We start from the raw sequence: 21627 nt of genomic DNA, 5'->3' as shown, positions 1-21627 counted from the left end.
TAATATTTTGTATAAAAAAAAATCTCTAAATAGCCATTAATTAGGTCTACGATAAAATGAAGAACGTATTAAATTCTATTAATTCCTTGTATATTAATTAAATTTAAAGAGAAAGCCAGATTTTTGGTGGTCCTGTCTGAGCGCCTCTACTTTAGGTTAGTAGGTCGGCTTGGCCACCCAATCGACACCTGGGGGGTATCGTTTTACTTTTTCCCATTTGGTAGCTGACCAAATGATCTTCTGACATTCTTCCCTTCAAATTGAGATGACCAGACATTGCTCAGGCCTGAAGAGGCCACTACATTCCTTCATCTCTCAATCGCCCTTCCCCTATCGGCTTCTCTCATATTTGCCTCAATCATTTGGTAGAACCACGGCCGCCGCTCCCCACTCTCCTCCACGCAAGTTTCCCACTTCCGGGTTTGTGGTACTAGACGCGACAAAGAAGATCGAGGAAGAAAATGTCCCCTCTTACGTCCCAGAAGATTATTATCCAGTTTATATCGGTGAAGTGTTCGGGTCTAGATACCAGGTTGTGACAAAACTAGGATTCGGGGTGAATTCCACGGTGTGGCTGTGCAGAGATCTTAGGCAAGGATTCGAACTGCATCTATTCAACTGGTCAAGATTCTTTCTAATATATCAATAGGGACCACCGATATCTAACCCTCAAATTGCGTATTCGAACCAAAAGAGCATAATCATGTGGACTCGCATGATGATCACGAAATCACAATCAACGAGTGCTTAAAAAGTAACCCCATCGAACATCCTGGGGAAAAAATGGTCCGAAGCGTCCTTGATTCATTTGACATCACCGGTCCTAATGGAAATCACAAATGCATGCTCTATCAACCACCAGTGTGTCAAAAAAGTATTCAAGGTATTCAAGGTATTCATGAATATTCATGAATATCTTGAATAGAATATGAGTAGCGTAATTCTCAAAAAATTAGAGTAGAGTAGAATATATATTCATGAATATTCATGAATACTTGTGATCTCTGGTCATGTGACCATAGAAAATCAAGGTTTGCTTAATAATTATTAAATAACTAAGGCGCCTATTAGTAGCTCTGGCTAAACTAAGCCAAGACTTATATATTACTAGCTAAGTACTAATTTTCTATAATAATAAACTAATTATTCTCCTCGGAATCTTGTGCTTTAGTTCACTTACCAAGCCTCGCCATCGCCTAATTGGGTAGTGAGGTGGCGCTACAGTCGGTCCGATCCAAAAGCAACAAAAAAAAATAAAAACCACCACAATACTAATTGATATAAATCGTATTAATCGGAATTATCATATATCTTATAGTAATTAATTCCCTGCTCTCTGATTTTTAATACCTTTAATATTGCAGGAGTTACAAAGCACGTGATCATTTTATACGAGTTCGCATAGAAATTTTCGCGTTTTGTATGAGTAAAAAATTACATCTCGTATAGTATACGAGATTGCACGTGATTAAAACTATAGACTTTTTATACTTTATACTCTCTTTAGTAGTAACTCTTAAAATTTAAGCTCTTACTATATATACTAAGCTTATAGAAGCTTAAGGGGCCTTATAAGGCCTTATAAGTCTAAGTTTAATTTACTATTTACTTAGGTACACGTGACTTTCGTGAAATATTTTCGCGTTTTGTATGGTCAAAAATCAAAAAAGTGAAAGAGGTCCGTGCACTTTAAAACTCGATTACTAACTAACCACAAATCGCATTAAAAATCTGATTAATAGCTTTTATTCGCCTGGTTCTTCTCTATAATTGCATTACTTAGTGTTAATTAATCAGGGTCGTGGTTAAAAAGTTATTATGGACACAGAAGGGCGACCGTTTTGTCGCTTTTGGATCGGACCGACTGTAGCGCGGGAGCGGGCGGGAGCTTTACCTAATATAGCTAGCTGCTTACCTGCAAAATCACGTGCGTACTACTCAAAGTATTCACGAATACTCATGAATACCTTGATTAAAATATGAATAGAATATGAGTAGTGGGTAAATTTCGATAAATAGAATAGAGTAGTGGCCACTACTCTATTCTATTCTATTCATTTGACACACTGTCAACCACTTGGGATGAGTTTCACCGAGTTTCTGCAACTTCTTCCTCAGAATAGGTTTCCAAAAGATCTTACCCAAAAGAGCGTTCAACTCCTCCTTATAGTCCTAGATTATTTACATCGGTGCCATGTCGTCCACACTGGTGAGCTCTCAATTATATAAAACTAGCTTATAGTGATTAGAAAGCTAATTGTTGTCAGATCTGTCACCAAATAACGTGCTCCAAAGGATTGAGGATGAGTCGATCCTTTCCCAGATGGAGCAAGGCGAACTGGAACGGCCCATCGCCCGGAAGATTCTTAGCGATCGCATTATCTACAACTCGCGACCGATGCCGTTCAGTGCAGGCCAACCAGTCCTCTGTGATCTTGGTGAGGCTAGAGCTGGTACCCAAAAACACAGAGGCGACATTATGCCTGGAATTTATCGCGCCCCAGAGATTATTTTGGGAATGGATTGGGATTCTAAACTGGATATCTGGGCGATTGGTGTTATGGTGAGTACAAATCAATGACGAAAGAGTTGATGATACTGGCACATTGTTGCTTGACCTGTTGTCACGGCCTGGACAAGCTGTGGAAGTGGAATGTGGTGTGTTTTGGTATGTTTGTAATAAATGATGGTGCCCTAAGGGCGGTGAAGAAGCTATATATGCGCCTGTGCGCAGCACGTGACACCTGTCCTGCCGAGAGTGTTTGGAATATCCCACAAAAGTTGGGTCACGCTGCTTGGCTAAAGCAACGAAGACATTTCGAGGTCAAAAATCGGATGCCCTCCATAACTAGGCCGTGAACAAGCTAGAACCGAGCTTACTTTTATCTAATCTACTTAGATGTGGGGTCTTCTTGAAGGCGGCCATTTATTCTTCGCAAAGAGAAATAGAATACTAGATGATGAACAGCACCTTGCAGAAATGGTTTCACTTTTGGAGCCTCCACCTCTAGAATTCTTGAAACGGAGTGAAAAGTGCTATCAATACTGGGACAGTCAAGGTACTACGCCAAATCCCTGTTCTTCCAACTCGGAAAAGCTTTAATAATTTGCTGATGTCACTATAGGAAATTGGAAAGGTTCCGTTCCCATTCCTGATCAATCTTTCGAAATCCGTGAGCATTTGCTACATGGGGAAGACCGGGCTCTTTTCGTACAGTTCTTGCGCAGAATGTTATGCTGGATGCCAGAGGAGAGGCCCGTTGCGGAGGAGCTGGCTTTTGACGAGTTTTTGATGCAGCCATGAGCTATTGGATGTCTTTTTTATTCGCACAAGAAGTAAATCATATTTTTACAAACCAGTTCTCTTTTCATTCGCAGAATTGAATACAGACCGAGCAAACAGGAAACAAGTTTCGAACTTGACACGTGATCAGTTTTGTGATTTCCACCTATGCTTCTAGATTTGTGCAGGACCCACAAGTGCTGCAGACGAAAGATGACTACATCAACTGCTTGGTTTCGTCTAAAAAAAACTCAGATGAAAAAGGGGCAAGGAGTGAATTAGAAACCAACTCTTTGTTGCATATCGCATCAATGTACCAAAACTTCCTGGTACAATGAGACGTTGAGACCTCGAGCACAAAGTTAATCTCAGCATTTTGTTCCAACACTTCGCCCGATGTGGCAGCATCCCCTCGAATATTGATTGAGCTGCACCAGAGCCAAGACACAACACTTGACCTGGCTCCCAGATCTCTCATTCCTTCAAGCTGTCATGACTGTACTGTACAAAAATATACAGTTCATCCAAGGTCTAAAAACCTGACAACATCTATTTCCAACCATCCATCATAACACATTACCCATAAGTCCAACATATCCAATTACATGACCGTGCAACACCCATCCAATTTCTTCAATATCCTGGGCAACATCTTCATAGCCAACTTCTCCAGTTCATCATTCTGGCCATTATTTTGTTGATTACCACCTTGGTAATTGCCTCCTTGCTGCTGGCCAGGATATCCACCTTGTTGCTGATGTTGGCCACTTTGGGGTCCCTGATATCCCTGTTGCCCTCCTTGCTGGTAACTATGCGCAGGAGGCATGGTTGCTGGTCCACCTTGGAGATTGATATACACGCGTCCCGCATTGTCCTCGGTCGAGTATTGGAGCCCCAGTTCTTGACATACTTGCTCGACTCGGGGCTTGATCTTTTGGATATGGTTCACGGAGTGATTGCCTTTGCCCACAATGCTGAGAATCCCAATGTTAACCCCCAAATCCAACCAAGGAGGATAGGCACTTACACATGCAGATGCGTCTGCCCATTCTGCTGCGCGTATCTGATCCTCTGCTCCAGAATTTGCTCCGCCTCCTCTACGAACTGCCCATGCAAATCAATCGTATCGTCCGGGACTCGTCCTTGCGAATTGTTCTCCCGGAAGATATAATCAGACGCCTGCTTATTGTACTGATCCATCTTCGCCGCGTGCTGCTTCCCCTCTTCCGACAACTGATGCGCCGCAGCACCATCTCCACGCTCGTATGCTTGATGTGCCTGGGCTCGACATTAGCTCGAGTGTGCCAGCAAGTGAGACATGAGAGGATCTCGACCTTGTCAAAACACGACGATCGCTTTCCAGCTTCCTGTCGCGCAAGATCTCGCAATCGATCGTATTCCGCCTCTGCATCTCCGCTCTGAGAATGATTAAAAGCTGGATTGCGAAGGAAATTAGCTTTTTTTTCTGGGAGGTTGGCGCGCTTGGCGGCTGAGCGGAGGACACGCACGTTTGGCACCTATATGGGTCATTGGGTAGGATGAGGCTGACATGGTTGGTTCTTTATGGTGATGTGACCTTGGGAATGAGCGATGGGAGGAATCGGAGCTGTGGTGCATCCGTTGTTGTTGTTGCTTCGAGGAGAGGGAGTTGGGGATCTTGCCTTGGTTCTGGTCTTGGCTAGCCTCGTTTTTAGTCATGGTCTGGGGTGGGAACTTCGGCAGCTGCAGCTACAGGGATTGTGTCCACACAGGTGGAGAAGATCCTCAGCCTCGCAGCAGCATGACATGGGGGCCGAGAGGGAGCGGAGACGACATCGCCATTGTCTCCTGGCCTTGCCTGACTTTCTATCTTTCCTTTCATCGCATCAGCAACCAAAACCTCACTCCCCGAAGTTGCATCTTATCGGAGACGGTGAGGGCTGTCCGTCGAGACTCGAGGGTCATGGCAGTGGTGGGCCAAAGCAGCTCGGCGAGCCATCGAGCTGAGTAGTTTCTGACGATCATGGCTTCGAGAAAACTAAATTTCCTTCAACAGCTCAAGCACTCGGTGCCATTACATGCAGAAAGGTCTCAATCACCAGCCCAGTCCTTACGAAACCGGGAGGACACGCTCGCTGAGTCTGAAGAGCCAAGCAGTACCGATGGACCGAATGGCAATTCATCAAGAACCAGAGAGACGTTGAACTGCAATCTTCCAGAGGTTCACGGACCGGACCCTACCAGAAGCACTCCAGTTAGTGAAAGGCATTCTGGGTCAGATCTGACGACAAGTCCTCCAGCTGTTGCTGAAGAGGACCACAGACTAGATGTGGCAAGAGGCGCTCCCAGGCTGGAGGATGTGATCGTGAATCAGACCCCGCCACAGATGCCCCAGCTGCTATAGAAGAGCAGCTCGGGCCAGCGACGACTAGAGGCGCCCCAAATGAGGCGAGGATCGTGGACCGGACCCTCGCGAGAGTCACTCCAAATTCCCAACCAGAGGATCCTGGATTGAAAGCCACTAGTAGTACCTCAGCTACTAGGAATGAAAACCTCTGGGACAAGGCTTTTCAATCGTTGACCGAGGATAATCCCAGCCTAGCCAAAGATTACAAGCGGATACTAATTCTAGAAGATACGGAGACCACGGGACCTAGGTTGGAACATGATCCAGCAGTATCAACTGTCATTGCAGGAGACTATAGCCAACTGGCTGAATTAACTCGCAACAATACGCCAAGAGAAACGAGTACACGATCGCACCAGACTCCCACACCATCTCTCTACCTTTCTCTTCTTACACGGCGATTTCTTGACCCACCCACTACAAAAAACATACTTCAAACAACAATACGGCTGACGCAGTTTTGTATCTTTGTGACTCAAATTCGAGACACTTCCCTGCCTGGTTTTCAATGCGGGTAGTCCCCAAAAGACAACGAAGAGCAGGCATGGTGGACAGGCCAACCCCGTCAAGGAAGACACCTTTTCTGTTTGCCACAAGTTCGGGCGACACCGAGGTCATGGAATTACTCCTCAAAGCTGGCACAAATGCCAATGCTGTTGATCTTGATGGCCGCAGCGCCCTCTTCTCTTCTACATGGTAAACAACATTGAAAATTACACCAAACTTTTGTTTTAATTTCGGAGCCGACCTTAATCACAAGGGACCCGAAGGCACATTATGACACGAAACAGTGTTCAACGACATACCAAGAAGACACTCGCTCGCTATTGAGCCATGAAGCTATTAACATCAGTGCCGATGGTGGAGTGTATGGCACTGCTCTGCAAACGGCATTGATGTGCAATGATTGAGCTTTAAAAGTTCTACTTTGGCATGTAGTAGACGTCAATCCCAATAGTAGGGATCGCTATCGACAGAGGGCCGGGTTTCCCATTGTATGAGTTGAAAAACCCACCAGCAAGGGATTCGTGGGAATGTTACTTGAGCAAGGAGCTAACATCGATTCATCTGGTGGTAAATTGAGAGTGCACTTTCGCTGCTGTTCAGAATGATGATCCAGATATGTTGGCTTGGCTTCACACGAATGGTGCAGGTCCAACGCGAATGAGACTTGATGTGCTTGGCGCGAGCTCTTACATTATGACCTTGCGGCCAGGACCCACAAAGATGTTACACTCTTGTTCCTCATGAACTATCAACCGACACTTTCTCGACATTATGCTCTACGGGCTGTGGTGAAGTGCGGCAGGGACGATATGCTACACAACATCTCGAGCAAATAGCTCTCCGGAGAAGCCCTCCAATCATCCCTCGAAGTTAAATGCGAACGCAGGGAATCCTGGGCCTTGAGATCGAAAGACAGGCATGCATTGATTCTCGAGAAGTTGGAGTCTATGATGATCAATCCCAGCCAAGGTTCGAATGGGGCAGCTACAGACGACTCAACGGTGTCCAGAGAAGCGTGAAAAGTAGACGAAGCGCGGTGGGGTCAGAAACGGAGTCTGAGTCGGAGGGAGGTGACTTTGTGGAATTGCCAAATACGCTCTAATTTGTGGTCTTCATCTTCATGCAACTCGGAAATTAGAATTTGGAGAGGACTAGCTCAGACAACATCAGAACCAGTGGACCGGGATACAACAATACGAGGGGCTTTGATACCTCTGAAGCACCACATGAGGAGATATATACAATCCATTCTTATGATTTATCACAAACACTTTGCCGCAAAGCAGCAACGGCAAGAAAGCTCTTGTTGCCTCGAACCTGCTCTACCTCATATCGTCTTATATATTCTGAACAAGAGAATGTTCTTGAAATATTTGGAAGTTAGTAAGGGCTCTGCTGCATGAAATCTGGCGGTAATACACAAAAAGACATTATTCAAGCAATAGGTGTCATCTCTCACGTATTCTCAACACTCCTGCCTTCTTCTTTAGCAGTTTACAAATTGCCACTCTCCAAAAGCTCACTCTCGACACATGCCCTGTCACTATAATGCCGCTCTCCTCTTCTCGATCGCTTCCCTCACCCACGGCATCGCGTCCCTCACGTTCACCGAATCTGTGTGAGCAACGGCATGGTCGTTCCACGTCAAGTCCTCATGCGCGTCGCTCCAGTGCGAGTACAGCATGCCCGGCGGGACATACGCGTCACATTCAAAACAATGGCAGTGTTTCGTTTCAGCCATGCTGCTTGCTCGTTAACATCAGCACGTCCAGACACCATTCTACATCTTCCAAGCAAGCCGTCTTGGCTCACGAGACTAATGACACGGGTCTGTGATATGATTCCTCCTGAGACCGGCCTCGAGAGTTTTCGCTCTCAGAGAGAGGAAGGTCGTGTGAGTAAGAGAATAGGACTTACTGCGTTCTCCGGGCCTCCATATCCTTCACCTCAGCATCGCACATTTCGCATTTCGGCGGGGCTTGCACGTCGAATTGCGTTTGCCACTTATTCTTCTTTGCAACGCTTGCTTCCGGTATAAGCTTGGAAGATGGAGAGTCGGCGGCCGTGTTGGTGGCGGGACGAGAATTAGACATTTTTGAGGGGATGGTAGGATGGCAGGTTAGAAGAAAAAGGTCGGGGGGAGGCGGTGAGGGGGAAAAGTCGAGGTAGATGTCACTACGCGAGAGGGGAGATCTTAAGCTTTAAGCACGGAGTGATAGTAAAGCTGGAGAGAGGCTGAGTTGAGGTGTATACAAAGCCAAGACTAGCTGAAGATGAGAGGATGCAAAGCTGAGACAAGAGCTGAGGAGGAGAAGGATGCGTGCTTATGTAACGGGCGCTTACCTGGAGTACTTGAAGACAACTAATTTGTCTTCTAGAGCGATACCTTGGAAGAATTGTATTTTGAGTTTACAGCGACGGTAGAAATTAAATTTATGTTCAGACCAGGAGGTGTTATTAAAAGAGGGCAATTTTAAGGAGCTTTTGGATTGGATCACGTGACCAATCGCCCCTTTTCACTTTAGGCCCGAGCCCCTTTTTTCTTACTTCTGTCTTAATATTATATACAGTAGATGGTTCTCTTCCCTTGCGGCATTCCTTAGTTTTATTAAATGAAGTCGTGTATACTAAATGTCCCGAGCTCATGTAAATGTGAATACAGTTTAACAGACGATTGACAACCTGTAACAAAAGTTGCCCTGGTAAACCATGCCTCCTTGACACTATGAAATCCGCTTGGTTTCTTCGTAAGGTCTCTATTTTAGACTAACCAAAAGCTAAACATCTTGTAGTAGCTAGGATATCAAAGTCCAACCGTCAGATAAAACCAACCTCCCCTTTAGCGAACCTAATATAAGTTCTGATTCACAAACAAGTGAATCCAATTCCTAAAGTCACCACAGATCCGCAGCAAAAGAACAACGACCTCCAACCCACATACCCCCAGCCGGCCTCCAAAACGCACTAGAAAAATATCCAACCTCCAAATATCCACCGATTCTTCCTTTCTCCAACACACCCTCGACATCCCGACTCTTCCATCCAACCCCAAAACACAACAAAGCAGATGTCGCACACACCGCACCGCACTGCACTAAAAAAAGCCACACCTCCCTGTCTCCAAGGCCATAAACAAGATCCGAACAGCAGACCCGCGATTGGATCAAAACAAGCCACTCCTCTGCCCGCGGCATCCACCATCCACTCGACACGCTCAGCCAGAGCGTCTGGACGGCACCGTCAGCACCAAGGATCCGAGAGAAGCCCCTCGAGTTCCGGGGTGTGGATTGTTGTCGAGCTCAGTGCAATCAATGGTCGTGGATCACTTCCGGGAACCCTTGACGGGACGTGGAACCGGGGGAATAAAAGGAAGAGGTCGAAGGACGATCGAGTTAAGGCGTATTACGAACTGACTGAAAAAAGAAAAATTGGAAAAAATTGGAAAAATTGATAGAGTGGATAGATAGATAGGCTTACAGATGCGCTTAACACTGTGGACGGTCCAGCTCGGCTGGTGGTTGATTTGGGCAGTTTTTTTCTTTTCCCCCACCCACTCAGGTCGTCTACGTCGCCTGCAAGCTTTTGTCCGGGCCTGGTCACTGCGGCCACGCTCTTTGATTTGCAGGTAAGACAATCCCCCCTCTCTTAATGTATCACAACCGCCGCAACTAATAGTGGGCGAGACAGCTTTCGTTTGCCTCAAACTCCTCTGACTCTCAAATGAGAAGGAGGTATGCAAGAAGGTAGAACAACAGATCACTTGATCAAATCATGGGACGAGGAAAAGTCGCGGTCACATAAGACGAGCATGGGATGAAAGTATTTCGAGAAACTGGATATTGTCATTGCTATCTCCTACGTCCTCATCGCGTCCACATCACCACAACATGATTCAGCAACATCCACCAGCAATGCAACCCAGCCTCATCGCAACCCAATCGCTCGCAAGCTCTTGTGAGCGCGGCGTAATCAGATTTGTTGTTCCTCCCTCCCTGCAAAAGAGCAACGCAACGTTCATATCGATCAAGCTATGAAGCGATCGCTCCCTCGTATTCTCGTACACAGAGACGCCGCCGTATCTCTTTATCTCCCAATTCCCATGCAGTAAAATCCGAAGTCGAAAAGAAAAGGAGCCAACCTCCATGCAAGTCCTGTATTGTCCCGTCCCATCCAAAACGCAGTACGCCATTCATCAAGCGTGAAGAAGATCGCTAACCCCCGAGTTTGAAAAAGTCCTGCCCGAAGTAACTCCGTGCTAGACCAGAAGAAGAGAAGAAAAAGAAGCCGGAGCTTGAGAGTCGGATGAAATTCAAATCGTTCGATCGATCGTGCGAAAACAGAAACCAGTTCAGTCCCGCCTTGACCGACGAAGAAGCAGCACAGCTGACGCCGAGAATCCTCAAGGAAATGAAGCCAGGAACCCGTCCGCGAATTAAAACGAGGCCTGAGACGATATGACAAAGAAAATCTAATGAGTGGATTGGTGAATTTGTGCAGCTCGATGACCGTGCGACTGATGCAGAAAATATGCTGCCCAAATAATCCCAAATGCAGAGCGCAGCGCGAGCCACTTTTGTTTCCTTCCGTTTATATGTATGCTAATGAAATGCCCATGTCCGTTTCCTTCTGATTAACGCGCCTGAGAAAAATATGAAAATTCGAAATTGAGAGATCCGTACGACGCTTCCTGATTTGAAATATGGATCCAAGGAAAACTTTTGTACAGGTCGCAATTCGCTGATCTGGTCAGGGAAATACATGGGTTTGTGTTTGTAAAGTAGATTCGAAATTGGTGGTAGTATGATGGCGAGTTTATGAGTTGCCGCTGTCGACAGATGTTTTTGGCGACATAGGCGTGCGATTCCAGACTGTGCGACTAATGTTTTTGAGGACGCCGACACTATCATTTGCAGCAGACTCTGGTCCGTTGACGTAGATGCTAGTCGCTGGATCAATCTTGATGCGACAGAACAGCGTCGAGAACAGGAACTGGTCTCCACTGTTGTCGTGGAGAGGTAGTGTGCGATAACCCTGTTTGAGGCTGCTGAGTTTGGCCGTGTAGGTCGCAAGTGGTGAGCCCTTCTCGCTGTAACCTGAACCATCATTGGAACATCTTACTGTCCATCGGACGAACACAAGCTCCGGATACTTGGTGGTGAGAGCGAAGTTGAACTTCTTGTCAAAGATAGGATTAAAGCCGTTGTCTTGGATGATCTGGGTTCGTCTTCGGTGAGGTGTACCAAGACCAGAAAATCCATCCTTTGCAGAAGCATCAAGTCCGCCTTCTCCCACAACACCCTTACTATCCTTAGATTTATCGTCGGCGTGGTAGACCTCCACCTCAACGTAAGGATTGACACTTTGATTCGGAGCAAGCCCTTTGGGTCGCATGAGTTGCTGTGCTGAGATGAGGTCGATTGAGAAGGTGACGTTCTTGCGCTCCCGTCTGACATAGCCGACACCAGCCTCTTCAGGAACAGTTGGGATCATCTTGATCTCTCGGAGTTCAATTGGTTTGAGAACATATCCTGATTGATCTTTGCCGGCCGCAAACATTGCGTCGTTCATTTGCATCCCGAGATCGTAAGTTTGCCAGTTCAAAGCAACCATTTGTACTCCTCGACGCCAATACTTGAGTGGATCGAAGTTGTTCGAGTATATGCGTTTGTAACTTGGATACACACGCATCATGTACCGCATGTTATGCCGAGCCACGGCACGTTTGTCTTCTGGATCCTTCGTGTTCCTGTCGAAAGTGTTCTCCGCGAAGGAGAGAATATGATTGTATGACTTGGCCTCTGGAGCATCGAAGCCTTGGAATTTGATCCCAGCACAGTAAACACCAAGTTCACCAAGAACCTTGATGATGTTGCTGGTCTTGTTCTTTGCTTTATTTTCTTTGGCACGAACAACGTCTTCCGTGAGACTCTCGCTGTCACTTGTGCTACTGCTCAGGCTATCTTGACCTTCACTTCCGGAGTATTTGGGCTGCCCACGGCTGATGGTCCTGTACGTTCGCGAATACGGGGTCGGTGGTAGAAGACCGGCTGAAATGGTAGAGTTGTCAAGCTGGGTGGGGCGAACATATGGCGAGCTCAGACTGCTCCCACGAGTTCTTCCATTTGTCTGTTCCATTACCGCTGAATCTTCGAACGACCTAGGCTTCTTGACCTTGATCAAGATTCGGTGCATCAACTCAGACGGCGTCGGTAGTTGCTCAACCGATGGATCAATTGGTTGTGTGACAAGCTTCGAGCCGCAAGTCTCCTTGATGATCTCAGCCATTATGGCTTGTTGCTGTGAATTGCAATGAACTTCCAGAGATATCCAGAGTGGGTAAGGTGACTTGACGAAAGCATATTTGCTGATGGTAGACATCACGTCGGCAAAAGAGACCGCAGTGGTGAGGCTATGGCCGTGCATAACGGTAGGCTGACCATCGCTCCCATTCCAGCAGTCGACTTCGACGCATCTGCATCCGCGATTCAGAGCTGAAATATATGCCTCAACGCTCGATTGGCCAACAACTTGTCGACCTAAGAGATATGTATTGTGGGAACTCGAGATGAAGTACTCGTTCATTGGGCGATTCAAGGTGTGAGTCGCAGCAATGTTTTCCAAGGGAAGATTGAACGTGGAAATGAGATAACTGCTCAAGGCTGCCTCGTTCATCCGTGAAGCCTCCCCTTCGACAGCGTCTTTCGGCTTCGACCGGCGTGCAAACTTGGCGAAAACATCCTCCCAGTGAGCAACATCAGCTTCGACGTTCTCAAACTGAATATCCGTAAGAAAGCGAAAGAATTCTTCGCTTGTAATGCCCTTCTCCGAATCGGATGCAAGTTCTCGGTAAATCGCTCGCACGTCTTCTCGTCTCTTCATCAGCTTTACGAATGTTTGAAACTCGACGAAGTTCAGGCGACCCGATCTTGAAACATCTGCCTGGTCGAACCTAGTACGAAGGTAACTTGAAGATCCATGGATGTGGAGAGATCGACATAAACGTTCGACCCCCACAATGTCGATCTCTTCTTCATCTTCAAGGTGAGGCTTGTCCTGGAATTGCTTGTTCATTTCGGTCCGCCAATAAGCCCTCACGGCCTTATCGTTAAACGATGATAGGGATGCCATCAAATCCTGACGATGCTTCGATATGGCATCGAGTGTTGTTGTCCAAAGGTCGAAAGTCTGGTCATCGTTGGCGATTAAGTGCATGATCTTCTGTTGAGACTTCCCCTTCGACCTGTCTGGGACTGCGTACAAGATCGAGAAGAATCGTGGTTCATCGGCGGCTGCAACTCCAAATTCTTGACGGTAGTTTCGGGCGTCTGCTCCAGCTCGGATGTCTTTGATGTCGTCGATATAGAAAGACTTGGAAGGCCGGTTTTTGTCCCAGCATACTTTTGCAGCTTCGCTCTCAAGAACGAAAGTCAGAAGCTTCTTCTTCTTCTTGGTTACCTTCATCATGGTGGTGCCTTGAAGCAGGACCTTGGGAATGACAGGGCCAGGGGGAGGGGTCGCTGAGGGTACTGTCGAAGAGCCGATGGAAGCGGTTGTGCTTGGGTAGTCTCCTTTACCGTCGAGTGCCAACGGATAATAATACTCTTCTCGCATGTCCACAACAAACTCGTCATCTGAGTCCGAGAATAGGGCTCCTTTGCCGCCTTCCGGTGCTGTATTGGTACTGTCACTTCTCCGTCGCATAGTGACAGGTCCAGTGCTGTGATCTCGACTCATGGCTGTAGTCGATGACTGCCGGCGCCGGCCCGCAAACTTCGTGGCTCTGTTTGATAATCTTCTGATCAGTCCCGGGGACTTGTTCATCACCAGAGCCTCGCTCATTGCACTCTGACTCGACTTCCGTGACACTGTCGATTCCGGAAGCTCAAAAGGGGGTGGAGGATATTCAGAGTCACGCCCGCGCACGCTGTCGGGCGAGCCTTGAATGGAGGAGTTATTCGTGGTAAGTTGAGTAGTTTCGGGGGACATGATGGGCGAAGCCTGCCGAGAACTCGCGGTAGTAACTGTCGAGGCGCTGAGCGCAGAGGCAGGGACGGAGTTTGCGTAGGAGAGGGACAGTGGAAAGTTTGTTTGAACATGGCTCGGCTTTGTCTGTCTTGTCGCTCGAGGTTGCGTTGTATGTGAGGTCATAGTGGTGGAGGGATTTTCGAGGGCTGTTGTTGTTGCCAATAGGGGAGGACTGGAGGTGTGACCCGGCATTGTGCTTTGTCGAGAGAGGAATTGCCCAATGGCACAGCCTTGCGCGTCGGCTGGTAGATGACGAGGGTGGGAGTTTATGAGGAACACCAGCATTCCATGGTCGAACGCATAGCTTCTTAAACTACCTGCGGGAAGGTGGTGAACAAGGCAGAGCGGGAGCGGGATACCGGAGAAGGAAGGAACAGTGATGCGCCCAGAATTGAATACTCCTTCTCTTGCGTCCTGCTATTCAGGTCATGTGGTGTCGAACAGAGGTGTTTTGGATCAATGGTGCATTTGATCGTAGCAGTAGGCAGATGCACCTGGCCAGTTAAGGAATTTTCGAGAGGTTCGACGGGGGGGGTCGTCGCCAGAGAAGGTTGATTGTCCAAGCCGGCGGACGTGGGTGACGCGAAAATGACGAAAATTAAATCAAGGACGGCGAGAAACAGGGCGACGGTCGCAGACGCGTTGACAACAAAGCAGAAGAGGAGAAGGAGTGAATAGATATCTGCAGATGGGCAGTCGACAAGAAGGAGCTCAAGGGAGAGTTTGGTGAGCGTGGAGCGAGGTAGAAGGGCGCAAGAGCAAGAGCAGGCGCATTCCAAGGGGTGAGCGTGGGAAGATAGTTTTCTTGGTTCCTAAGTTTCCTTGCTGTCTCTCTAGCTCGGCGCGACAGGGATGTGCTGGGACGGGTACCGATGCGACGAGGATCCGAGGCCAGGAGAGTTAATTATTGCGTGCGCTTGCGTGCGGCAGGCGAGCAGGCGAGCAGGTTCGTTTGATGTTGGCGGGTGTGAGGGGAGTTGCAGGTTGGTATAGTATAGTCAGGGCCAGGCTGGGGAGATGATGGGGAGATGCTGGGGAGGATGGATATTTTTCAATTGGAAAAGTCTGTCGCATGGGGGGGAGGGCGGAGGCAAATGTCTGGGATCCTTCAAGGCGTTGAGGCTTTGAGGCTTCGAGGTTCGACAGCCTTGGGATTGAGCAGCAGCGCGCAGCAGTTATAAGGCCATCCCGAGGTGGACGCAGGAGGGTGCAAATAAGTGCAGTCGGGGACTGCCGGTCAGCCAGTCAGTCTGCAAGCGACTTTTCACGCAAGGCCAGCCCAGGTCAAGGCAGGGCAAGGCATGTCATGGCAGAGCAGAGCAGAGCAGAGCGGAACAGAGCATGGTATGGCTGGCATGGCGGGCTGTTATGAAGGATTATTTCTGGAAGCAGTCGCTTCTACATGAGGCCCCCCGCGCCTGCGGTGAGTGGCTGGATCTGGCCCCGCGGCCTCTCCTCCTCTTGCTTGCCTGCTTGCCAGCCAGCTTGCCTGCTTCTCTTTTCACCGCTGCTCATGCTCGTGCTCGACGCTCGTCGTTGTTTGCGCTGCTGCTGCTGCTGCTGCTGCTGCTGCTGCTGCGATCTTTGGTCTCATGACAGCTTTTTGGACAGGGGCGCGTACCTGATCACGAATTCCCACCCGGCCACATCCAATCGTCCGCAGGCAGACGTTCTCACCGCCGGCAGGCCCATCACGGCTGCCCCTCAGGCCAGCTCTCCAGCTGGGCGTCATGGCTCTGAAGCCTTTCGTGTCGTATTGGGGCAGCACGTTACCTCGGACGGCCGTAGGAGGCAACTTGACGCTGGGGCTTGGCAGCCGTCGACCGAAAAAGCACCAGAGGCATGCCAGGCGCTGGAGTTGGACCGCGTCATGCTCCGCATCCCTGACCGCCGCAGGGATGGGATGCAAGAGATCTGCGTTATCGTCGGCACGCGAATGCCACAGCTGTGAGAGTGTCCAGTCCCTCGGGAGGGAGGGAGGGAGGGAAGAGAATCACGGGGTCTGTCTCAGGCGGCTGGGAGTTTAAACGTCCACCCATCCATCCATCCATCCCCCACCGCCTGAAGTTCTGCTGTGGTGATTATATTGCTTCGGCGCGCGCAAACCTCCCACAAGCATGCCGTTTGAACAGTTCGAGGGACGATTTCGAGGCTCGGGGTTCCGGTTCCTGTAGCAAGAAAGCAAGCAGTGCAACCGTGCAACCGTGCAAGGCTGGGTGTGCGGGCGTGGTACTGTGGTGGGACTGTGGTGGGACTCTGGTGGGACTGGAGTGGTACCCGTCGAGGTGCAGAAATCTCGTATCTCGATGGCCTTGCAGCGCTGGCAGGCAGAAAGTGGAGTGGAGTGGAATAATGGGATGGGGATGCGATTCTGCCATTCTGGTCAGGAACCAAGCCGCAGCCTTAGCGCTGAGCGAAGCCGAAGCGTCATCATTCCCTTCCCTCCCTTTTCCCCTTCGGGCCCTTCCATACCTTCCATCACCCATGTCGCACGACCCCTGGCCATCGCCAGTCTTGCCAGTCTTGCCAGGACAGGCTTCGTAAAGCGGCACGGCTCTGCACCAAACCAGCCACCAACAGACGATGACTCCCCACGATGCGCTCTGCGCTGTGCACCCATCGTCGCACTCGGCTTCAGTCAGTGCTGCTGCTGCGAGGGGAAACCTGGCGGAGGACGACATGAGCATCCCTGGGTGAGACTCTCTAGTCATCTCGTCCGCTCTTCGCACAGCTACGGTAGCTGGCCCTTTCCTCCGTGTCCAGCGCTCGATCTCACCGCTGCAACGTTGGTTGGTCGTGGCCCCCGCCGTACGGTAAATTTAATTTACGTTCATCTCTTGCCCTCCTGCCCATCCCGCCTATCCTTCCCCATCCTGCCCATCTTCCCCCTTTTCAAGGCTCAGGCCGATCGCGGTGGGTTGGCAGGTTTCATGTTCCTGAATCTGCCCAACCTGCCCAACCCCGAAGAGGATTCCATCCGGAATGGCGGGAACAGCAAGACGACCAGCCCTTCGCCTTCGGGGAGTTAAGAGGGAGTCTCCTTGCCCCAGCGGCCCCCCTATTGGCCCTAGCGAGGATCAGCTGGACGGCGAGCGGGATATTGACGCTGCTTCAGCGACCGTGGTGCTGGGGCTCCTGGACAGTATTGTTTCCTTTCTCCCGCACACCAGTAGTACTGGACTGCAACGGATAGGATCCCACGCCGTTGGAATCCACTCCTCACCCTCGTCTAAATTACCTTTGGCGGCCTCCTGGCCTGCAGGCGCCAATGTGTGGGGAGTGACGCTGGCTCGGGAATCGACGGAGCACCAGCGCGGTCCAGCACTCAGCAGCGCTTTCAAACACGCTGTGATTTGAGGCAGGCCGTGATGCAAGGTCATCATCATCATCACCATCATCCATCCATCCATCCATCCATCCATCCAACGCACACGATGCCGCTGGCAATTGACAATTGGCAATGGATCTCCCCCAGACTCTCCCCAGGCTGCCCGCTTCCGTCCTGCTTCCGCGTAATAAATGATTCGATTCTGACGACTACACGGCGGCATCTTGTGCCCCGATTTGCCCCCATCCACGCCTCGAGAGGATCATGGACCGGGCTTGGTCAGAGAGTGTGAGGTGCGAGTGCGAGTGCAATGCCTGATACGCCGTTGCGAGCCTGCGACAGCCTGCTTTGCTCATCATCTCATTGCTGGTCCCTCCAGCGATCCTCTCCAGAACCATGAACAACCCCCCCCCGTCCGCTGCAACAAATAGCTGCACATCGTGCTGCGATCGAGTACGCGTCCTTGTAAGTCCTCTCAGGCTCAATCATCTGCAACGAAACTCCACATTACTTGATTGTTTCTGCCGCAGTGCCAGAGAAAACAGGTCTCCAACCCCGCGCTCCGTTGAGGGATCGTACTTAATTGCGTACAGTCTTGCCTTGCCAAGCCTGCCAACCTGGAATCCCGGCTCATAGGATTACTTTTAACTGCATGACACATTATTCTGGTAGCAAGTCGCCAGCTCCTCAGCAGCAGCAGAAGCAGAAGCAGCGGTGCAGCAAGCATCCCGCGGCAGAACTTCGCCGTCGGCAACTATTATCGCTTCTCGTTTGGCCTCCATCCCGACCGTTTTGGTGACCCGTGCAGGCGGTGGAGCAGGGCGGCCCTTCCTCGCAGGGGCAGGATCTTTCTGGAAGCTCGGGACCCTTGCGACCATGTGGTGTTTCACACGCTCAGACGCACGCAGGTCATTCGTTATCGCGTTATCGCTCAATCAACCTCAGAACCACCACCAGCACGGAAATAGAATGTGGGGTTGCTGTCAGATCCTTATCCGAGTCTCCATTAATTTCCGCCAGCCCCCCCCCCCAGAAGTGCTCCTTTCGCCCCCACCGCCGAGATAGATTAAAGACGAAGGTTGACCTGACAAAATCACAAAGGAGCTCGGTAACAGAGTTCGACCAGCGAGGCTACGGATACGGATATGACAAAACAGCTAATGAAAGTTGGTGAGAGCAGAATCAAGAGGGGAATCAAAGGATTCCATCATTCCACACCAGCTGACCCTGGCGTCCATCTCCTGCTGCGGGCCATCATCGATCTGTTGGTACGGCTGCACCAGCTATTCGTTGACGATGCGGAGGCGCCCCAACGCTCTGTTGGTCTGACATAAGCGTAATAAGTCAGTGACTGCGGATGAACGCACCTGCTCTCAAAACGATCCTTCAGAGGACTTGCATTCCCAAGAGAGAGCAGTGCCTCCCCGCGTTATCCTTCCTCAAATTCTTGAGGCTCTGTGTCACCGTCGTACCGGATCGAAATTCACACAGCAGGACCCTGACCCCGCCCTTGTACGACGAGATCGCGTACCGCGCGAAGGACATTTCATGTGAAGTCAGTCACTCCTGAAGGAGCCTCTCCTTTGCCTGCAACATGATGTCCTTCCCAAAAGAAGGCTTGCGCTCCGGCCCGAGTCTGCCTGCACGTTGCCTGTTCCGCCCATGACTGCATGCGAGTTTCTGTCAACAAGCCATACCCTCCCAAACAAGGCCGAGATGGATACAGTTACCCCTCATTCAGAATCCGCCATCACGATCTTCCCAAATAGAACACCGCCTCACTTTTCATGCAATGCCACGCAAGTGACTGCAACAGTCGAGTTTCCGGCCTTGGAATGCACGCCAAATCTGATAGATCACTTCTTCAGCGTCACTTTCAATGTCCCAGCGATCACACCCCTCCCACCTACCCCTCCTCTCCCCAAACACCCTGAAGACACCGCAAGATCTTACCAACCATCTATTTTTGCGGCCCGCTGCACTATCGAGCTGCAGCCTTCTACAGGCCCGTGAGATGATCGGGTGCTGATCCGAGTCAGGGTGGAAACTCAGGAGCAACACCTACTCTGCGAACCATTTTTCCGCTCCGGAAACTTGAATCCCTCAGTGTTTGCCTTGAAATGTGTTCACTTTTAATTTGCTTGCTTCCAGCTTTTTCCCTCTTGGGCAGTCTCACCGCGCCTGTCTTACTTGTTCCATGTCATTCTCTTGCTCTTTTACTCTCTTTGCAGCCTCACAGCCGCTGCTGACCCAGTTTCATCATTATCCTCAAGCAGATAGCTATATCTCGCTGGTTTTGGGACTGAGGTCAAATCGGAGACCCCGGTGTTCGAGTGGATACGCCCATGGTACTCTCGCTGCAGATAAGATGAAACCTGTCTTACATGTTGCCGATAACAAGCAAGCAGAGGCGCATCATCTAGCCGGGCTCGCGTGCCTGGACAACAAGAAGGTCTCAGAGCGTATGCTGTGTAACCGGTGGACATAGACTGAATAAGCTCTCTGCTTCGAGCAGGTACCTGGCGATGGCAAATAAGTACCACCCTCGGTACTTTTCAGATGTACAGGTACTTGCTTCACCCGTACCACTGTTACATGGAAAAGCACGCAATCCCGAGGTCCTACAACCTGAGCAAAGTTGTACCACTACAGTGGTACAAGCTTAAAAAAAAGCACACAAACCCCAGGTTTTGGCTCGGACTCAGCCAGGGCTATCCAGGACGGGCAAATCGAACCGAAGGAACCCTAAAGGCAAATTCGAGATCTCTTTCACCACCGAGGCTCTGAAAGTGTATCACACGCGCTGCTGGCAATCAAACATGATCGCATGATCGCCACTGTGGTGTGGACCCCAATTCAGTGGGACGAGAGGCGCGACAGCTTGACACCGACATGAACTCCACTTTCTCTCCCTCTCGAGCTTTCTTCATGCCTCCGCCCTCAGCTCGAGCCCGGGAGGTTTTCTCCATTCTACCGAGCCTCCCAAGCTCCACATACGGACTCCTCCACCGCGATCTACAGCGCTAGTCTCTCCTCCGTCTCACACGCATTCTCGTCTGCGGCTCTTCTTTCCATCCCCCAAATCCTTCCCTCGCTCTCAATCCTTTCGATCTCGATCTCGACGAATTGCCCTCCACACCGGTCCCTCGGAGCAGAGAGGGTCCCGAAAAAAGCGGCACGGGCCCTGACCGAAGCCGGGCGGGGCGTTCAGGCCGGGCCGATCGGTTTCAGCGCCCCCTCTGCTACTCGGTATTCCTTCATTTTTTGCTTTTTGCCGCCCTTTTATTCGTTTTTGTGGGGTTCTTGGGATGAGCAAGGTCAGCGCGGGCCGCTTGCTGGACAACTCGGCGAGGGAAGAAAGAGGAGGGCGGAATGTTGGAGGTGCGGGGTAGGGTTCTGGGGCTGAGCGGGTGCGTGTGTGGACGGAGAATTTCTGGGACGGGAAAGGGAAGGTGAGGAGAGGACTGGAGGCTTTGCTGGCTTGCAGCTCTTCGGTAGGGAATGAGGAAAGGGGCTGGCGCTGGTGGTGTGATAATCGTGTGGTTTTCTAGGTGAAGGGCTGTGGGGGTCCCAGGGTCCGGGCTTGGAGAGGGACTTAGTTGGTGGTTGATACGCGGTGGCAGATAAGGTTGTTTTCGTCGGGAAGGCAGGAGGGGGGAGCGGTAAAGGGGTTCGATTGCACGTGATGTGATAAGGGAGAACATGTGATGTGCCTGTTTTTTCTTTGATTCCCTGACTCTTCGCGCTTTATCAAATAAATAGCTATGCCTTGAATTCATCTCTGTCTAATATTACCTGTATCTGGTAGTTAGGTCCCTTATTCTCAACTCGCTGTAGCCTGGTCGAAGCATTTGCATACGAAGGCGCGCGGCGTTGAAAACCGTCCAGCTGCCAGTAGAACCGCCCAAATCACTCAACCGCCCAAGCAAAATTTTGGAAATTTTTCAAAGGGCTCAGAGAATTCTGAAAATCTGTGGAATGACTAAAGTGAGGTCGTAGATCACGAATATTAACTTATTTTCTTCATTTTGGGATGTGGTTGTGGTGTGGTTATAGTAAAACTATTTTTTGGGCAGTTGAGTGATTTGGGCAGGTTGG

At 50.0% G+C, this 21627-nt stretch overlaps 9 protein-coding genes across 9 annotated transcripts; 3 read left to right on the top strand and 6 right to left on the bottom strand.

Annotated features, from left to right (window-relative positions):
* Positions 1-56: 56 nt before the first annotated feature.
* K444DRAFT_651916 (kinase domain-containing protein) lies at positions 57-3329 on the top strand (the record flags this gene model as incomplete). The annotated part of the gene is made up of 7 exons (XM_024885747.1): positions 57-88; positions 370-591; positions 756-861; positions 2098-2209; positions 2268-2563; positions 2900-3059; positions 3126-3329. 7 exons carry the CDS (start codon positions 57-59, stop codon positions 3302-3304), a joined length of 1107 nt encoding a protein of 368 aa, XP_024738838.1. The 3' UTR covers positions 3305-3329.
* Positions 3330-3584: 255 nt separating this feature from the next.
* Positions 3585-4919, bottom strand: K444DRAFT_611152 (DUF1771-domain-containing protein). Its single transcript, XM_024879888.1, has 4 exons — positions 4792-4919; positions 4618-4718; positions 4311-4561; positions 3585-4257 (listed from the first exon to the last, which is right to left on the bottom strand). Exons 1-4 carry the CDS (start codon positions 4832-4834, stop codon positions 3885-3887), a joined length of 768 nt encoding a protein of 255 aa, XP_024738837.1. The 5' UTR covers positions 4835-4919; the 3' UTR covers positions 3585-3884.
* Positions 4920-7623: 2704 nt separating this feature from the next.
* On the bottom strand, positions 7624-8589 carry K444DRAFT_662108 (uncharacterized protein). Its single transcript, XM_024886657.1, has 2 exons — positions 8094-8589; positions 7624-7918 (listed from the first exon to the last, which is right to left on the bottom strand). The coding sequence occupies exons 1-2, from the start codon at positions 8267-8269 to the stop codon at positions 7720-7722; spliced, it is 375 nt and encodes a 124-aa protein (XP_024738836.1). The 5' UTR covers positions 8270-8589; the 3' UTR covers positions 7624-7719.
* A 303-nt stretch (positions 8590-8892) lies between these two features.
* K444DRAFT_611147 (uncharacterized protein) lies at positions 8893-9323 on the bottom strand. Its single transcript, XM_024879887.1, has one exon. The coding sequence runs from the start codon at positions 9202-9204 to the stop codon at positions 9025-9027; it is 180 nt and encodes a 59-aa protein (XP_024738835.1). The 5' UTR covers positions 9205-9323; the 3' UTR covers positions 8893-9024.
* A 1665-nt stretch (positions 9324-10988) lies between these two features.
* K444DRAFT_525660 (putative 1-phosphatidylinositol-4,5-bisphosphate phosphodiesterase 1) lies at positions 10989-14162 on the bottom strand (the record flags this gene model as incomplete). Its single annotated transcript, XM_024874464.1, has 1 exon — positions 10989-14162. One exon carries the CDS (start codon positions 14160-14162, stop codon positions 10989-10991), a length of 3174 nt encoding a protein of 1057 aa, XP_024738834.1.
* Positions 14163-15549: 1387 nt separating this feature from the next.
* On the top strand, positions 15550-16161 carry K444DRAFT_611145 (uncharacterized protein). Its single transcript, XM_024879886.1, has one exon. It carries the CDS (start codon positions 15715-15717, stop codon positions 16150-16152), a length of 438 nt encoding a protein of 145 aa, XP_024738833.1. The 5' UTR covers positions 15550-15714; the 3' UTR covers positions 16153-16161.
* Positions 16162-16507: 346 nt separating this feature from the next.
* On the top strand, positions 16508-17580 carry K444DRAFT_718466 (uncharacterized protein; the record flags this gene model as incomplete). Its single annotated transcript, XM_024888429.1, has 2 exons — positions 16508-17014; positions 17169-17580. The coding sequence occupies 2 exons, from the start codon at positions 16508-16510 to the stop codon at positions 17556-17558; spliced, it is 897 nt and encodes a 298-aa protein (XP_024738832.1). The 3' UTR covers positions 17559-17580.
* A 181-nt stretch (positions 17581-17761) lies between these two features.
* K444DRAFT_611144 (uncharacterized protein) lies at positions 17762-18565 on the bottom strand. Its single transcript, XM_024879885.1, has one exon. The coding sequence runs from the start codon at positions 18254-18256 to the stop codon at positions 18011-18013; it is 246 nt and encodes an 81-aa protein (XP_024738831.1). The 5' UTR covers positions 18257-18565; the 3' UTR covers positions 17762-18010.
* Positions 18566-20642: 2077 nt separating this feature from the next.
* On the bottom strand, positions 20643-21449 carry K444DRAFT_359039 (uncharacterized protein). The gene has a single exon (XM_024872162.1). It carries the CDS (start codon positions 21306-21308, stop codon positions 20787-20789), a length of 522 nt encoding a protein of 173 aa, XP_024738830.1. The 5' UTR covers positions 21309-21449; the 3' UTR covers positions 20643-20786.
* Between the last annotated feature and the right edge of the window lie 178 nt (positions 21450-21627).

Source organism: Hyaloscypha bicolor (assembly GCF_002865645.1).
Source record: "Hyaloscypha bicolor E unplaced genomic scaffold K444scaffold_55, whole genome shotgun sequence".
In the NCBI taxonomy this organism is placed as follows: domain Eukaryota; kingdom Fungi; phylum Ascomycota; class Leotiomycetes; order Helotiales; family Hyaloscyphaceae; genus Hyaloscypha; species Hyaloscypha bicolor.
Note: the sequence above shows the minus strand (reverse complement) of the source record. Positions and strands in the feature narration are given on the sequence as shown.

Coding starts and splice junctions, on each gene's coding strand:
- K444DRAFT_611152 (XM_024879888.1), bottom strand. CDS start 4,834: ATGTCAGCCTCATCCTACCCAATGACCCATATAGGTGCCAAAC. Junction 4,719..4,791: donor GACCCATATAGGTGCCAAAC/GTGCGTGTCCTC, acceptor TTCGCAATCCAG/CTTTTAATCATTCTCAGAGC. Junction 4,258..4,310: donor GGGCAGACGCATCTGCATGT/GTAAGTGCCTAT, acceptor TGGGATTCTCAG/CATTGTGGGCAAAGGCAATC.
- K444DRAFT_662108 (XM_024886657.1), bottom strand. CDS start 8,269: ATGTCTAATTCTCGTCCCGCCACCAACACGGCCGCCGACTCTCCATCT. Junction 7,919..8,093: donor ATGGAGGCCCGGAGAACGCA/GTAAGTCCTATT, acceptor ACGAGCAAGCAG/CATGGCTGAAACGAAACACT.
- K444DRAFT_611147 (XM_024879887.1), bottom strand. CDS start 9,204: ATGTCGAGGGTGTGTTGGAGAAAGGAAGAATCGGTGGATATTTGGAGG.
- K444DRAFT_611145 (XM_024879886.1), top strand. CDS start 15,715: ATGCTCGTGCTCGACGCTCGTCGTTGTTTGCGCTGCTGCTGCTGCTGC.
- K444DRAFT_611144 (XM_024879885.1), bottom strand. CDS start 18,256: ATGCTTGCTGCACCGCTGCTTCTGCTTCTGCTGCTGCTGAGGAGCTGG.
- K444DRAFT_359039 (XM_024872162.1), bottom strand. CDS start 21,308: ATGAATTCAAGGCATAGCTATTTATTTGATAAAGCGCGAAGAGTCAGG.